At 30.7% G+C, this 17471-nt stretch overlaps 1 protein-coding gene across 6 annotated transcripts in view; it reads right to left on the bottom strand.

Moving 5' to 3' along the window:
- Positions 1 to 17471, bottom strand: part of LOC141529423 (EGFR adapter protein) — a 122670-nt gene that overhangs the window by 58425 nt on the left and 46774 nt on the right. For all 6 annotated transcript variants that reach the window (XR_012479592.1, XM_074245929.1, XM_074245928.1 and 3 more), the window contains one exon: positions 9806 to 9880. Coding sequence is in view for 2 of the 6 variants with exons in the window: in XM_074245929.1 (XP_074102030.1) it covers positions 9806 to 9880 (75 nt within the window). In the remaining 4 variants the exon portion in view is untranslated. The remainder of the gene's footprint in view (positions 1 to 9805; positions 9881 to 17471) is intronic.

Raw genomic sequence — 17471 nt, 5'->3', positions numbered from 1 at the left:
AGAAATATCTTTTTTCTGCAATGTCGAGCTTTTCACTTCTCCAAGTGTATAAAAACATTCTACGGTGCATCGTCCAAATGAGCTTTTTTTTTACTTGTTATCCTCGTCATATACTTACTAAGCTGCTTTATTAACCGGAAAATTTACTTCCATCTTGTTATAATTCCAAGCGAACCGCCTTTCTTCGGAAAATTGAACCTGTAATGTGTTATCGATACACTGATGCGCTGATTTTTTATCTCTCGGATTGAATATTTTTTCTAAAACTCCAATTTATTTTTTATCATCACTGCTAGAAAAAATTTTTAAATAATTTTAGTAAAAAAATTGAAAAGTAATTTTTATATTATATTATAATTCGCTGGTACTGTGAAATAATGTATTTATGTGGAGGTTAATTTAATGAACGCGCACTTGGCGCAAGTCACGACCGTGTCTCTGGAAGTCTTCAAATTTTGATGGGATGATTTAATGCTAGAGACATCTGGGGCATTTGGTTTACATATTACAGTTTTATGGTAAAATTTTTTGGTAATAAAAGATAAATTGGTTTCATGCATCACGAGTCTGTCTGGTGATATATTAATCAAGCAATGAAGTAATGCGAACGAATCACGAAATCAAAATTAGTCGAATTTTTTAAGTTTTAAATATAAATTTTAATATTTAGTCGGTTGAAGTAAAAAAAATTCGAAAAATTAACGTTTAAAAAATTGCTTTTATAATTTTTATAAAAAGTAAATTTTAAAATTATAATAATAATGGTTTTATTTTTATTATTTATCGTATTTAGTATTTAATAAAAAATATTTATTTTTTTAATGTCTAAAAAATTAAGATTATTGCTCGTATCTAAAATTTACACAATAAATAAAAAAAAAATTTTTTTTCTGATATTTAATCAGTAAAATATTGCGCTTAAGGATCGAAAAGTGAGACCCTTGTTTCAGAGTCAAAGAAAGGAATTCAATGTAATTGATATTAACTTAAATAGCAATTGAAATTTCCCGGCAATTCGACTACACTTGACGACTCGAAAAAATGCAACGCTTATAGTACCTGAAAACAAAATGAAATCACTGAACTGGGATAAAAACAATTAGCGAGAATTTCCCAACGATATAAAGTGCAAGCGCTGACACTTGTGTATCCTTTGAGCTAACTAATACTTAGCGAACGGGAATTAGCATAAAAGTAAAAGTAATCGAGGAGAAATGAATAGAAGTCGAAGTTCAAAAATGATCTCTATTGTTCTTACAGACAGGAGATACTTAAAGCGCGCTTTAGATGGCAAAAGCAATCAGGAGAATAAAATGTTTCAATAAAACATAATATATAATAAAATGTAACATTGGAGTTAATTGAAAAATTTTTTCCACGGACTTAATCAGAGTCTTGATTCAGAAGTTTAATATCACGGGGAATTATTACCGGAATATCTTCCCCAGTGTAACTTTAGAGAATGCATCGATCGTGGGAATTAGCGAATTTTATTGCAAAAGCCGTTTTCCCTTTCGCTTTCTTTTGTATTTAATCCCCCTCGTCAAGTTCACAAGCTTTAATTTTCTACCTGAGGAGATTCCTATGTCGCCCGGTCTCTTATCCTACCTCGCAGATTCACTGATCTTCACGAGTGCTCTATAATGCCGAATCTGTTCTCACTGCCAAAGGGGATATATATATTCGCAAGTGCGTAGCTTTAAAAAGTTTATATCCTCAAGAAGTTAAAAGGCATTCAATTTTTTTTTTTTTTATTATTTTTCTCAAGTTCAAATAAATAAAAAAATTTTAACGCTTGGCTTTTTTCTTTTTATCGAGGAAAAAAAAAAAAAAAAAAATTACTCGTCAAAAATAACAGAATAAAATCCCATCCGTGATAAATAATTCTTTTGAGAATTATGCGCGAGAGTGTCAAACACTCAATAAAACATTGCGGTTAAATTAAGCATCGATGTTTCTCTATTTCGCGGGAGTCTTTTTCGCTCGTGTACCACCGGAGAATCGATTTATTCAAAGGCTTGCATTGGGTAACAATCCCGACAGTAACAACACTGTGGCACTGTACTACTTTACACTGTCTCACCCTACAACACGCTGGATTCATTGGATCTCCCCTACGCCCTAGACCCTTTACCCAGTGTCCCTGCAGATCCACTGTGACGATCCACCCACTTCGGTACACCCATGTTCCACGCAATATAAATTCAAATGGCTCATCGGCACCGTCAAACGGCTGTTCCCGATACAACGACCATCTAATTTTATTTATTTTACCCTTTTTATCCTATAACACTTTATAATCAACAGTATCGGTTCATTATACAATTAGCTCCTCGTTTTTTTAAGGTCGCATCGTTAAATTTTACTTTTTTAATACTTGCGCTGGAAAAGAAGGACTTGATTCAAGAGAAAAAATTTTTTTTAAATGAAAACAGTATCAAGGGAACAGAAAGCGATGATTTTATTCAAAAATTTTTGTCTTAAAATTCGTTTTTTCACAGAAAAAAAATTAAATTGAATCAAGAGAATAATTTTGAAGAATTTCATCTTTTTAATTTAATTTAAAAAATTTTTTTTGGTTTAAATAAATTTCACTTAATTCAAGAATTTTTTTTCTTGATTCAAATTAATTTTTTTTTCAGTGTGAGCTTGTGAAAAAATAATTTAGAATTGACTAAAAGGCTTTGTCAATTTTTTATAGTCTCTATGAAGGCTCGAAAAACAAAACAATTTCCAAAAAAAAAAACAAAATAAAATGGAAACTTGATGGATTTTGAGGCTTTCAATAAACAAATGTGACTGACAGAATTGAAATGAAGTTAGAAACTAAAGCACCATCCAGAACTAAGACAGTTGAGTTAGCATGGACCCTCGGATGAAGGTGAAGCTGATCAGTTTCAATCTGATATTCGTATTGCTCGGAAATTGGGTTGTTTCGAATGGCTAAGCGATATTAAATTCACACAAAAGGGATTTGATTTAATTAACTTGGGTGTACTCAAAGTGAATATTAATACTTTAGACTATTAGTATTCTGTCCAAATCAAAGTTGATTTAAAAGCCTTTTCTCTCCAATTATGGTTCTTTGAATTGTCAATATTTTAAGTCACATTACTGTGAATATGAGAATATCTAATCGAAATGCGATTGTCGTCGTCCGCCGTTTATATACCGTTACCATAACTATGCGATCAAGTTAAACTTCTAATGCACCTGATGTTGGGAATCTGAATAATTAATGAAGTTAAATTGGGACAAAGATATTAATGTCGAGTGTAACAAAGTTTGTTCTCTATGACTGTGCCGAAGAAAATTAAAAAAAAAAAAATCAATTAGATAATTATTCAGGAATGAAATTAAAGAAAAATAAAAAAAAAAAAAATTCAATTATTTATTTTTAACTATCAAAGCTTTTATAGCGAGCTATAAAAATGCCGAGTTTTATTTTTGTCCATCAAAAATAATTTACAATAGTTAATTATCGAGTGAATAAATTTATAAAAGCTAAAATTGATTGGCTGAAATTCGTTTGCGCTTTGTGAACTTAAACAATGATGCTTGCGGGATTATAGATTGAATTTATATATAGATACAGACGGCACAGAGAATTGCTATTGATGTCTCCACATGTACACGCCTATTATGAGATTATATATAGATACATACGTAAACTTTGGCACGAACGACAAGCTCGTATAACATCTCTTGTAATATTGATATGCGTAGCTCGTATTTCATGGCACATGAATGCTCTCCTGTCATCGTTGTTTCAGCGTAGGGCTTCGGAACACATATAAATTCTTGAATTACGACATCTAATAACTAATAACCAATAACCAATGATTGTTTTGATTTTACTTATTTTATTACGTCCATTGAATGTTAAAACAGCAGCCGCTGGAGCTTCTCAGTATTTTTTAATGCTCATGAATCTTGGAATAACTCGTGGAAAAATGAAAAAATTTCTGTCCCTATGATTCAATTCATAGCAAGATAAATTTTATGGTTACATATATCAAAGAACAAACACTAGAAAAATAAATCGCGTCATTTAATAAAAGAGTCTCTTTATAAATGATGTAAATTTTTCTCTTTTCAATCCAGCCCATCAATTTATTGCAGTTGAAAATTTTTAATTTTTAAATCGGCGGAAAAAAATTATTTGAGGTAGAATTTAAATTCGACATTTTTAATTGAATTATTTAAATATAATTTCAAGAAAATAAGCTTCAATATTTAAAAAAGTACAGTACAATTTAAAATAATTAAGAAATAATTTTGTATCTTGTGAATTATTGACATTTTTAAAGATATAAGCTCATCGCGATGTTACACTCATCAAGACCTTTCATTTAAGTACCCACATCAATTTTTCATATATTTATATATATTATTTATATGTATATATGAAAAATATATAAAAAATTGATGTGGGTACTCAAATGAAAGCTCTCAATGAGTGTAACACCAGGATGAGCTTATATTTTTAAAAACTTCAATATTTAAGAAAGTATAATTTAATTTAACAAAAGTTATTATTAAATAAATTTGCTTTTTAATTTTGTATAATTGAAAAAAAATGATAAATTTAAAGGAATGAATAAATTACAAAGCGTTGAAAATTTTATTCACTCAAAAAGTTTATCGCAAACATTGGGCGAGTTCCGTCAACCCTTATTAAAAGTCTAAGGGACTTTAAAACATACACATTCCGTAATGAAATTTATAGCACAGTGTAATTTGACATGCGCCAATTGACTAACCCTTCGAACAAGCTTCAAAACTTTCCGTAAATGTTTTCCAGCTTAAAAATAGTTCAGGAATAAATGTACCTCCAATTAATGGACTCGGCTCTTTTATCGATGAATTATTTTTTTTTTTTTTTTTCAGTATTGATTTAATTAAAAGATAAATAAAACAGTACTTTAAATAAAACAAAAAAAAAAAAAAAAGAATTTATATTGTTGAGGAGACAAATGAGTTGTTTTTTTTTTTTTTTGTAACACACTGGAGTATACGCACACTTTTAGTTTCTATCTCTTGATTTTTCATCGAGACACAATGCTCCTCGATGAGTGAAAAAAAAGAAGTTTAAAAAAGGATCAAAGGGGTTGATGGAAATTGGGATCCTCGGAACTCGTTTTCGCTCTGGCGCTTGCCGTCGAGCGAGTTCAGTTTGAGGAAAAACTCGGGAAGCAAACATACATTGACGAAAGGCATTTGAGTCTCGCAAGAGAGCCAAATGGCGGAAAGGGTTAGTCAGTGAGCGTAGGCATCCACATGTACATCAACGTATCACATAACTGGACGTTATGCCTTTGGTTGTGAATTGTGAAGCGAAGGGTCTGCTGGTTGGTTCAAGGAAAGGCCGGGAGAGAAAGAGCGCGGATTGAATGAGCGGCTGCTGGGTGTAGTAGAACCAGGGATGAGTAAAGACACATAATAAAAACAGAGAAAGTCGGAAGAGATGCATCGCTGGAGTTTTGTTTGCCCTGTTTCACCTGCGGATTTGCTCTTGCATACACGAAAGACCACTCTCGGTGTCACGTCGTATCTTTCTCGACCCTCTACTCGTTTTCGAATCCCGAGGGATTCTTCTCCTTTTATTCATTTTATTCATTCATTCATTTATTATTTTTTTTCAGTTTTTACTTTTTTATTTTTTTACTTTTTAAGCCGAGAACGAACATGAGAATACTCCGGACTGATGATATTTACTGTAAATAATCTAGACATTGGGACCATTACTTTTTTTATCCCTCCTCCGCTTAATACATATAATACGAATGGAATATTTTAAATATTTTCATTAACATATATCCTTTGTATTGTGGAAATAATTTAAAAGCCGCTGTGCTTTATACACAACAGCCGAGGACGAATTTTTTTTTTTCCAAGCGACATTTTGTGCCAAAAATTCATTTTTTTTGGAGATATTTATTCAAATGAATTTTTTGCAGTATTGTAGGGCACAAAAAAATGTTAAAAAGTCGCCGACTATTTTTCTATTACGAAGTTTTGAACTGTTTAAGCTATCAAACACAAGTTTAGCATTTTTTCGATATTTGACATAGTTTTTTTTATTTAATTTTGAAATAATTAGATTTAAAATTGATAAATTTGAATTTTTCTAATCAAAGTGGAACCAATTAGTTTCCAATTTTGGATTTTCATAAAAAAAAATTAATAAATTATCTATAAAAATTTTAATTAATTTCTACGGACAAATAAATTGAATTGGGGGATGTTTATTGTAGCCACATTAAATAGGGCAAAAAAATTCATTCATCTGTCTGATGCACGGTTTAAATTTAATGGAGTTTCGTTAAACAAATATCGCTTTTCCTTTTTTTTTTTTTTTTTTAATTTTTTTACTAATTCATATCATGTTTGCTTGGACACGTGTACAAAATATAAATTTTTTTTAGCGTCAGCCTCAAGCTAATTACCAACGAAATTCATTCGCTCACGTACAAAAATAAATAACCCGTGCATGGAAATACGTATTTCGCCGGTTAAATATATATATATATATATATATATATACTACTATGTACATTTATATTTAGTCTGGCTTTATTTAATTTTTTAATATAAATACTTTTTACCACTCACTTTCATAACGGCTGATAAAAAAATTACATAATAATCATATTAATGGAGTTTATTCGGTTATTAAAAATTCTAATAAATATCAGGGACTTTTTTTGGCGATGTTTTATCATTAACCGGGCGATAGAGGGGCCATGCATCAGATAAATTAATTGAGCAATAAAGAACGGTGATTTAGAATGTAAAAGGGCAATTTTTCAAAAAGTTTAGATGAATGAAAGATAAAACAAGTCATCCCCTTCTTGTTCAGTGTCTGTTTCTAAGGAAAGACGGGGGTAACTCAAAACTTGTACTCTGAACAATGAGTAGTGTCTAAGTTTCAACACAACTAAGCAAGGTCCGAAGAGTTAAAAGAACATCTCCCTATATGTATAACACAACATCAGTTTCACTAGTGGTTTCAAACAACCTTTAACATAAAGTTTTTACCCTTGTCCTGAAACGTAACTTCCGACGGAAGTTCGCATTCGTGAGTTTGCATTTTCGTACTACCAAATGCATTGTCGTGTTGCTCGTAAGAGATATCACTCGAGTTTTGTTGAATTGAGGTTTCTGTTTGCGGGAAAGCAAATATATTATTTTAAGAATAGGAAAAAACAAATATAATAATTATTTTTTATAAAAAAATAATAATTTTACATAAAATGTTTTTGTACTTAAACTTTAGACATTTATTACGGTATTTAATTAAATGCCCATTGAATTAGTTTACTAGATTTTGATTTACAGTTTAACTTCCAGAAGTAAGTTCAAGTATTTTTCAACTATGAACTTTAGTAAATTTAAAAATTTTATATTGCTTAACTTTAATAATTAATTGCACTAGTAAGCTTCAAAGAATTTTATTATATTTGTGAGATATTAAATAAAGTTAAGTTGATTTTTAAAAAGAGTATCCGATGGTAGTAAAATTATTTTCACATGAAAACTTTTGAGAAAACATCAAGAAGTTATAAAACAAATGTCAGAGCTATCAAACAGATAGTTATAAATCGATAATTTGGGGAAATGGCTATTTCGTTATTTTATATGTTTTTTTTTTCTGCTCCCGGTGTGTATCATAAAACTTTTTATGTAAAGCTACTCCGAAAACTTAATAAATCTCACGGTCTGCTGTAAAAAATTGATGGTCATCTAGTGGCGATGCATTTATACAGAATATACAGTTATATATGTATACATATAATAGTTAATATGTCCGAGCATCAAAAGTAAAAGCTTCGGGCCATAAATTCATTACAGTTTATTTTTTTGTTTTACAGACATGCGATATAATTGTTATTTTTTTTTAATGAGAAATAACTTTTATGTTTTCATTGTTTGTCATTATTATTTTATGTTTATTATTTTAATTATTGTGAGTTGATATTTTATTTTAAAAATAAAATTAATAATAATAATAATAAAAGTAATTTTAAATTTTAAATTTAGCGGGAATTTAAAAATTTTTGTAATTTTATCGAAGGTATAAATTTGTTTGACTGAATTTTTTGATAGTCAGTCATAAAGACTAATATAATGTTTACATTAGACGTAAGTATCGGTCGTCGAATTTAATAAAGGAAGAACAAGAGGAAAATTTACGTTACAAGAGTAGTGAGGAGTGCTCTCGACTCTTGGTAAGTATATAGACTTATTATGTTCTGATTTATATTCGTTGAGAGACATATTAATATTGAGAGGGATTATAGACAGAGTAATCACTTACAGTGATTTCCTCTCCATCTAACTGAAAGTGGCTGTAACTGTAAAGGTATATCCAGAGCTAGCAGCGGCAGACAAGAGAATGGAAGATTCTCTTCTCAACTACCCACTCTGAGCATCCAAAGGGATCATAAATTTCAGCTGGACCATTATAGAAAGCACAACCTCGGTATATACATCACCACGTGCAATTGTTTGCCGCCCTAAACTAAAATTCTCCTCTTTTGATGTCTCACAATTTCATTCAATGGCTTCCTCAATTATCTCCATTCTATAGAACAATTTAAATTCACGCAAGGGACTTTAGACTAAACTATAGGCTACGGTTAAATTTTTTTTATTTTATTTCATTTTATTACCAACACCGCTTATCGATTTTTATCTTTCTGATGGAAGAAAGAGACGCCCGGTACGAGGTTTGTAGAGGAAACGGAAAAGACGAAGTTATCAATCAGAGCGACAACGATATATAGAGCCGGGAAGAGAGAAGAGGGTCCCATTAGTTTCCCTGCACCACGAATTCATTCGCACTGCCAATCACTGGCAAAACTTCCAAACTCCTATGGGAGCTCCCACTCCCTTTTCTCGCTTTCCCTCTGTCATATTCCCTCTCGTTCTCCTCCTCTTCCCCTTTCGCTTTTGCTTCCTTACCGCCGAGCTATCTGTAAAATTCACCCCATGCACCCGGCTACTCAGTTTTGCTGTGTAACTCGCCCAACCACGAGGTATAACAACAACAAAAAAGTAAAAAACTCCATTAATTATAAATTGCAATGGTCTTTTTTTGTCTAACATTTTTTTTATCATATTTCTGATAATAATTTTGTACAAAAAATGTAAAACTTACAATTTACTTTATTTTTGAAGAATTCTTTGAATAAATTAAAAAAAATTTCAAGTTCGATCAACAATTTAAAGGTCAAACGATAATTTACACTATTTTTATACTGTAAAGACGAATAAAGTAATAAAATTTCGATAAAATTAACATAAAAAAGTATTTAGAAGATAATAAAAAAATAAAAAATAAAATGCATAAATGCAATGTACTTTGAATGTTTCCTCGGTTAAGTGGAGTGTAAAATGAGGTTTGAATTACTCATGGAAATAGATAAAACATTTTTAAGTGGAGCCAAAAAGTTGAGAAAACGAAATCGACGCGGAAATTTCGTCGGCGTAGAGATACTTGACCGACTTTTCTTTGTGATCCGATCGCTTTTTTTGGTGAATAAAGCTCGAGAAAACGAGCTTGGTAATATTTTTTTTTTAATGTTATTTTTCAAACCTTTGCTTCTCTTTTCACACTTTTATTTTTTATTTTTTATTTTTTTAGACTGTACCCTTGCTTTACTATTTGTCGCCTCATTTGACACTCTTCAAGGTGCACTAAAGAGTGGCGTCAAGCTCAGTTTAACTTTTGCTCTCTCATTCTCTTTTTTTTTTAATTCAGAAGCTTTTTGTTCTACTACGCCTATTTTTGAGTACTCACTTTTCCATCTGGGCTGCATACTTTTATTCCCGTCAGCGAAACTATCAGGAGGACAGGCGTGGAGCGATCGCTGTGCTGGAACATAAAAAAAAAAATCATAACATTAATCATTATTAATTACAATCCGCTTTTTTTTTTAAATTATTCGAAAAAAAAAATCAAAAATTCAATGAATGCAAAAGGGGTCATAGAGTCAAAAATAATGAAAAATTCGATCACAATTGTGCTTTAATAGCCGTGAGGAATGATCAGGGCCTCGTGTTAGATCGAGTGGGATTTGAATATTTTTTATTGAACATATATTTACATATTCATATATCTAGACCTCCATCTGGATCTAGAGTGCCAGCATCAAGTTTTATTCCATCGAGGGTGATTAAAAAGTTGCCAGCTGAGCTCGAGAGGAAAAAATAGGAAGCTGGAAGCTTCGAACGAACATCAGAGGGTTAGAGAGAATAAAGGAGCAGCGCAGGGATAACTTGTTGGCGGTGAGAGGAAGAATTACGTGAGTGCAACCATTAAGAGGAGCAGATAGATGGACGCGAAAGGAAAGCAGTGTCTATGTATACGAACTTTTGTTATGATAACCTAAAGCATCATTTTAACTTTCTCGTCTATTATTTTTTTTTTTTAATTTAAGATATTTATCTGAACATGCTTCTTAAAGCTCGGCTGATTATTTTGATAAATTAATGAGGTCGGAAAATGATGTAGTTGCCACTTTGAGTTTGAGGGGATTTTAAGGGAGGAGCTGAGGGCTGGAACGTCTTTGTTAGAATCAAATGTTCATGTTGGGTAAGGATTTATGAATTTATTCAAGCGACGTTTCTGCAAATGACTTAGTCCGTGTCAAGGGTGCATAATAAAGCGGCATCCTAATTCCACCTCTTATAAATGTCGAAAATGGGAAAAGGAGGAGGAGGAGAATAAGGTCTCTGGCGGATTTATAAGCTTTTCTCTCTAGTACAATATTTATGTCGCATTGGCGAACGGACTGTGTCACTCAACGGAGAACCATCGGGGTTTATTTAGTGAACTTTATTGAATCACTGGAGATTCAACTACCGACTACTGACTACCGAGTCAAACAACATATCACAACATCAACGTTGAAACCTTTCTGCTAAAACATTTTGATAATTCATACTCTTTGAATCTAGCTTCATGGACAGCCAACGATTCTGCGCTAGATGAGGACCGATGTATAAATGCTCTGAATCCCGTTCTTCTTTATATTCAATCATTCATTGTTTTCTGGTTACTGTAGTAACATTCACTCGAGAAGCATTTTAGTCTGACTGCGTCTGACGAGGGTTCGTTTCGTCGATGGCTATTTAATCACATCTGATCGTTATTTTTGTTTAATTAACCGCTGAATAATTTTGTGCCTTTTTCAATTATTTTTGGAGTTTATAAACGTGTAAATAATTTTTTAAATTGTTTGATCTGATCAATTTTTATGTCAGACCATTTTGGACTTTATTTATATTAGATAATATGAAAATAAAAAATAAATTTTCAATCTAAAATAGAAAATTCATTCTTTAATTATTGTGTTATTTATTAAAAAAAAAAAAAAAAAAAAATTAGTGTCAAAAAAACTCTTCTAAAAAGTCAAAAAAATGATTTTTGTTTTATATTATAAATTTAACTTTCTGCTAGTGAGAAAAATTAGCGACCATGCGCCACCTGTCGGAAATTTTGGGAACTAAGTTTGATTAAAAAATAATATTTGGCTATAGATGACCATATAAAGACGTACAGATGCTTATTATGATTTATCAAGTCATATATGAGTATATTGTGATACAAAAAAAATTTTAAAGCCATAAAAAAATTTTTGTATGGCGATTTAAGGTCATATCATAAAATTTATCTCACGGAAAGTCATTGTTCTCGGCTAAAAAATAAAAATCGCCATTAGACATGAAGGAATGCCCGATGGTATTGTCTAGGAATTATTAACAATCATTATTGTAGTTTTTTGTGCTTATTATTGAAGAGCCTTTGCTCATTGAACGGCAATCTTTCAATAACGAGCGTTCCTTCCTTATCCCACTCCACCCGGATATTACTTTGTTCCTCACTCTCTTCTTAAATCGGAATTTAATGCTCTTGAGACTCTGAATTGAAAAAGCACTTGAAGAAATAATTATCTGTTAGCAATAAAAATTGTTAGGCCTTGTTATTTGAACTTTTTCAATTTTTAGCACTAGTAATTCCAAAACAAACTTTCGAGTAGACTTTTTCGATACTTTACCTTTGATTCATCATCATCATTATCATTATTATTATTTATTAACATAAAAACAACTTTAGATTTATTGCTGTTCTACTAAACAAGTAAATATAAAACAAATAAAAAGCATATAAAATTTTAAATGAATATCTTTTCTTTACTTTCATCACTAGTTTCAGAACCATCTGCACTCGTAACCCTATTTTGAAAGTCCAATATCTTGGCTTGCCGTTCTCAACAAGACCAAAGTCTCAAGGGGACCCTTGAGCTCCCGCTCTAGCTTTAATATCTGAATATCAACGGATAAATAATCCAAAAAATATTTTTTTATATCTTTATCTTTGTCTTCGCATTAATGTCCAAATCTGGGACAAATATTATAATTATTTCATATTGATCAATCTCAATTTATTGCTGCACTTTTCCAGTTCAAAAAGTCCACATGAACACTTCAAGTGGTCACAATTTATCAGCTTATTTATTTATTATTATTATATATGACTGGAAGACACGCAATCGTCTGGACACTCACAGCCCTTATTTTTTACGAGTGCAATGAAAGTGACATGAGTCATACTCACTTACCACGAATTGAGCCATTGAGTTCGCGCTAAAATGACAAATTTTTGATTAGACTACAAAAATAAAATAAAACTCATCGATAAACTTGATAAATGCACAGAAAAAAAAAATATTTGATCGAAATAAGATTTATTTGTCCCAAAAATATAAGATATTTGGATATGGCCAAATAAATATTTATTTCTAGAAAATAAATCACAGTTGACGAAAATAATAAACTTTAAAAATTTATTTTATCAATTTTTAAAAATTATAATGGCTTTAAAATAATTTTTTTTTCTGAGTGATTGATAATGATTAAACAATGAACATATCTGTGCCAATTCCTCGTTACAAATAATTGAATATTAAGCTACAATTAATAATCAAAACTCGAAACTGTATGATGAAGTCAATTATGCAAAATCATTAAATGGTTAATCATTTTGGGTAATCCAATAACGGTGAATCCTTTTATCGGTGTTCGAGGTAGTTAACTAATGACTCAATGTCGATAACGTTCGCTGGAAATGATTGATCCCTTATCGTGTAGAAATTTGATGCTTTATCAGATAAAAAATTGATATGAGGAGGAGGAGGAGGAGGAGAAGAAGGAGATGGAGATGGATAGGAAGGATGATATAAAGTCGATGATGACGGGATGCTTTTATGGTATCAATAGTATGTGAGAACGGCACTTCGCTCTCGGCTCTTGTATTCGTTATATTCGATGTTCGACGTTCTCTTCTCTTCCCCACGTCAATCAATCGATGACTGTTCTGTTATGCCCTATTAAGTGAGTAAATAGCATATCCACGCGAGCTCCTACTCCTATACCTACAGAATGGTATACTGTGCTACGCCGGTAGACCATTCTACCATTGGTGGCAGTTGAAAGTTGAGAGGGTGTTATACGATCGATTTGTGTTACTACCAGCTCTGTTATATACCTATATATCTTCTATTAGCTGTCAGACTCATCCTATACGTTATTTATCTTCCATCTAAATTGCATTTGCGAAATCAATTATATTATTCCAATCTTAACGGGTTGAATTATCACCTTGAGAGATGTGTTACGGTGAATGCTGATTATCTCCAAGGTGTTTTTTGTCAAATTAAAATTTTTAATAATCTTTATTCTAGTTAAAATTTCTCTGTTACACCGCTGCAGAGATTCACTTCCATTAGGATGTTTCGGTGGCTTATATAACCATGGTAACGTGGCTTAAACGCGAGACGGTTTTACACATAAATCCCTAGCACGTGTTCGCATCCTAAATGGATCTCTAGATATATTTAATGCCACGAAATTCTGGAATGGGTATCAACAGATACTAGAAATCCTCAATTCAAATATGTCCGTCTATTGTTATCAATGAATTAGCTGACGTTGATGAAGATTGATCATTAATTTTCACGATAATTATTATAATTATAATAATATTACATTAAAAACTTGATTAATGATTTTTCCGGCAAAAAATTTCTAAAAATGTCCTTACATAATTTTTTACATAGCCGGGCATAAAAATTGGCCATATCTTCCTTAATATAATTTGGTACGTCCATAAAAAAAAAAAAAAATTTTTTTTTAAAGCTAGTTTTAAAAATTTCCGACAGGTGGCGCATTGTCGCTAAATTATCTCGTAACTAGAGAGTTAGAATTGAGATATATAGTTCCTAAATAAATAATTTTTTTTTTTATCTTTCAAAGAGCTTACCTGTAATTTTTTTAAGATGATAATTGATACAGAAATTAAAAAAAAAATATACTAATTATGTTTTTAATTTATTTTATATTTTGTAAGTAAGTATGATAGGCTTTAATATAAAAATTAATTAAAACTTTTTCATGGGATTTACATTAATAACTTGATAAATAGGTTATATTGCTCCCATTTCGATTGTAAACGAAGATTACTTGTGTTTCGATTTTTAGAACCAAAAATTTGTAAAGCATATATTTAAACTATAGCATTATAGTTAGTAATAATTAATATACAAACTTTGGTGTATTTTGATAACGAAATATTACATTACATGGATGCATTAAATTTCTATCTATTGTTTTACTATTTTACTCCGCGCGAAGTCCAAATATTATTAAATTTCACAATAGTAATATTGTCAAGGTATTTACGAACTATAACAACGTTAACACTGAATTTCAAACTTTATGGAGTAATGTTATATATGAATATACATTATTATTCGTAATATAATATTTAAATGAATTTATTTTTAAATAAAATTATATGAGGGTGTTGATCCTCTCAACGTATTCAGTTAAATCCTTTTTTCCGCGTTCATTGTTGTACAGAAGAACTTTGTTTGTATTAAAATTTCAAATCCGAAAATCGAAAAAATAACCACGGGAATTATTTTATCTAAAAATAAAAAATAAAAAAATATAAAAAATGATAATAAAATGAAACATAAATATGAAACGGAAATGTTAGTAGAATACGCGGATGGCAGTATTCAATTATTTTCAATTTGTGCGTATTTTTATATTTGATTGCTTCTATTATTTCCTTGAATCCTTTGAAATACCATCATAACAAAACATTTCCAATTAGTAGAATATCAAAAATGTGCCGGAAAAAGAGAGCTTTCATATTTTGGAATTCTGAAATGAACTTTTAATTGAAATATTGTATAATAACAACGCTTTTATTTTTGGAGAGACATTCGAAACAGCTGTAATAAAAGTAATAAAACCTCACGCATTTATTCATATCACTAATGATTGAAATTTTACTGTCGAAATTTTCCGTTTCATTGTAAATCAATGGTTAGTACTCGTATTGTAGTTGCCCGAATAAATTCGTTTTTTTATAATGGATTTATCAAAGTGATGGACAAGCAAAATCAATCATATAATATTGATCCAAATTTCGTTTCTAACAAATACGAAAGAATGTTAGATATCTTGTCAGCGATTTGCCACTGATTGGTATGCCAGGACGGATAAATGAGTAAGTACGAAAACATAAAAAAAAAAAAAAAAACAAGTAATAGAGCAAGAATATAAACCCAAGGGAGTCTTGTTCTTCGACTGCAGAAAGACGTGCTGCAATGAAAATTATAGAGCTTCGTCAGACTTGAATTTGAGCTTTTATTATTCCATGTTTGTTGCCCAGCGAAATAACGATCGTTTCAGACGAGATATTTGCTTATTCTTTCAACAATACTTTTTTTTTTTGTCTTTCAATTATAAACTTTGTTGGGTAAAAAAAAGTTTGATAAAATTTATAATGGTGAAATAAATTTTTATATTCACAGTATATTTGATTACATTTATTTATATGTCTTCGGCACTTGTGTTTTGGCACACACACTTTGCTCGTTGTGCCAACGAGAACTTAAATATTAATTTTTTTTTTTAATATTTCGAAAAATAAAATATATAAAATTTTTTTCATAGTAAGAAAATTATTTGAGTGAGAAGAAATGCTCTAAAAAAATTTTTTTTTTGATATTCATAATAATAATTATATTTAAATAAAAAAATGTAAAATTATAATGCATTTTTATTGTAAATTTAGAAGGTACGTTTTAACAATAATTTAAAAACTAGTTAGAGAAAATAGTGTTACATTCAAGCGACATAAAGTTGTCGTGAAAAAATTTAAGTAGAATGAGTGTAAGTATATATAGAGTTTGGGGATGTGCATAAATATATATAAAAGTATATATGATGGGTGGAACGTCTTATGAATATTTTGTAACCTTAGACTGAGAAGATGTTGCTGTACGTTGTGTCGAGTACGGGTGACGTTATATATTGTACGTATAGTAGTAAAGTCTGGTCTTGGAACCCTTGCTCTGATGACTATCCTATATATTGTAAACTACCTCTACTCATTCTGTAAAGAAATGAAGAAGCAAATCTTCTGGAGGCTTATACTCTCTCTTCATTTTTCACTCTTTCTCTTTTACTCCGGTCGAATTGCACAAGCGGAGATTTTGCATATTCAAACGCTACACCATGGATATAAGGCGTACTGGTCTGGTTACTGTAGTCGTTTGCCTCGGGCTCAAGTCTGAAACCTACGCCTTCCCTTTTAATTATTGCAATTAATTAAACCTTAACAAGTCCGCGAAAATTGTGTACACAAAAAGTAATAAAGAACAACCCACCCGGTGACTAAAAATCCAGTTTATTGTTATTAAAATATTATGCAAATTGTCGATGGTGACAGAACGCGTGCTTTCAGTTAACAAACCTTTCGCCCGAGGCATTAATTACTCAGGAAATTAATTAATTATTAAAGTTGAGAAAAATTTTCTTTTTTATTCATCTTAACTGTGAAAAAATTTTTTGTTATGACTTTAGATAATTTTTTTATTTAAATTTAGTTTTGAAAATATCCGATAGGTGGCGCATGGTCGCTAAATCTTCTCACTAGTAGAAAGTTAAGTTGAAAATATATATTTCTAAAGTAAAAAAAAATTTTTTTCATCTATTAATTTAGTTTTTTAAGAAAATTTTTCTATAATAAAAAATCTATAATGTTATATCAATAACGTATATGTAATATTGAACCCCCTCGGCCTATAATTCAAGCAAAAAAAAATTTCTTTAGTTAGATAAAGATAGATCGAGCTGTGAAGAGGAAGTTTTACAAAATAAAGAGAATGAATGGAGAAATGAGTCGAAGTACAGGGTAAAAAGTGTGTGAACATCAGTGTGAGACAATGAGCGATGCATATTTCATATTCAGCGACCCGTGAACTCTGCAATCTTGAAATGTTGGGGTGGGGTAACTGGCTGGACGTTCCTGAAATTGAATCTGAAATCGAGTGAGAGACGCTTCGGCGATCTAACATATGCATTGGACTAGACTAGTACGTAGAATA

Source organism: Cotesia typhae, unplaced genomic scaffold (assembly GCF_013202065.1).
Source record: "Cotesia typhae breed Kobodo isofemale line unplaced genomic scaffold, CoteBio_Ctyphae contig_48, whole genome shotgun sequence".
Lineage (NCBI taxonomy): Eukaryota > Metazoa > Arthropoda > Insecta > Hymenoptera > Braconidae > Cotesia > Cotesia typhae.
Note: the sequence above shows the minus strand (reverse complement) of the source record. Positions and strands in the feature narration are given on the sequence as shown.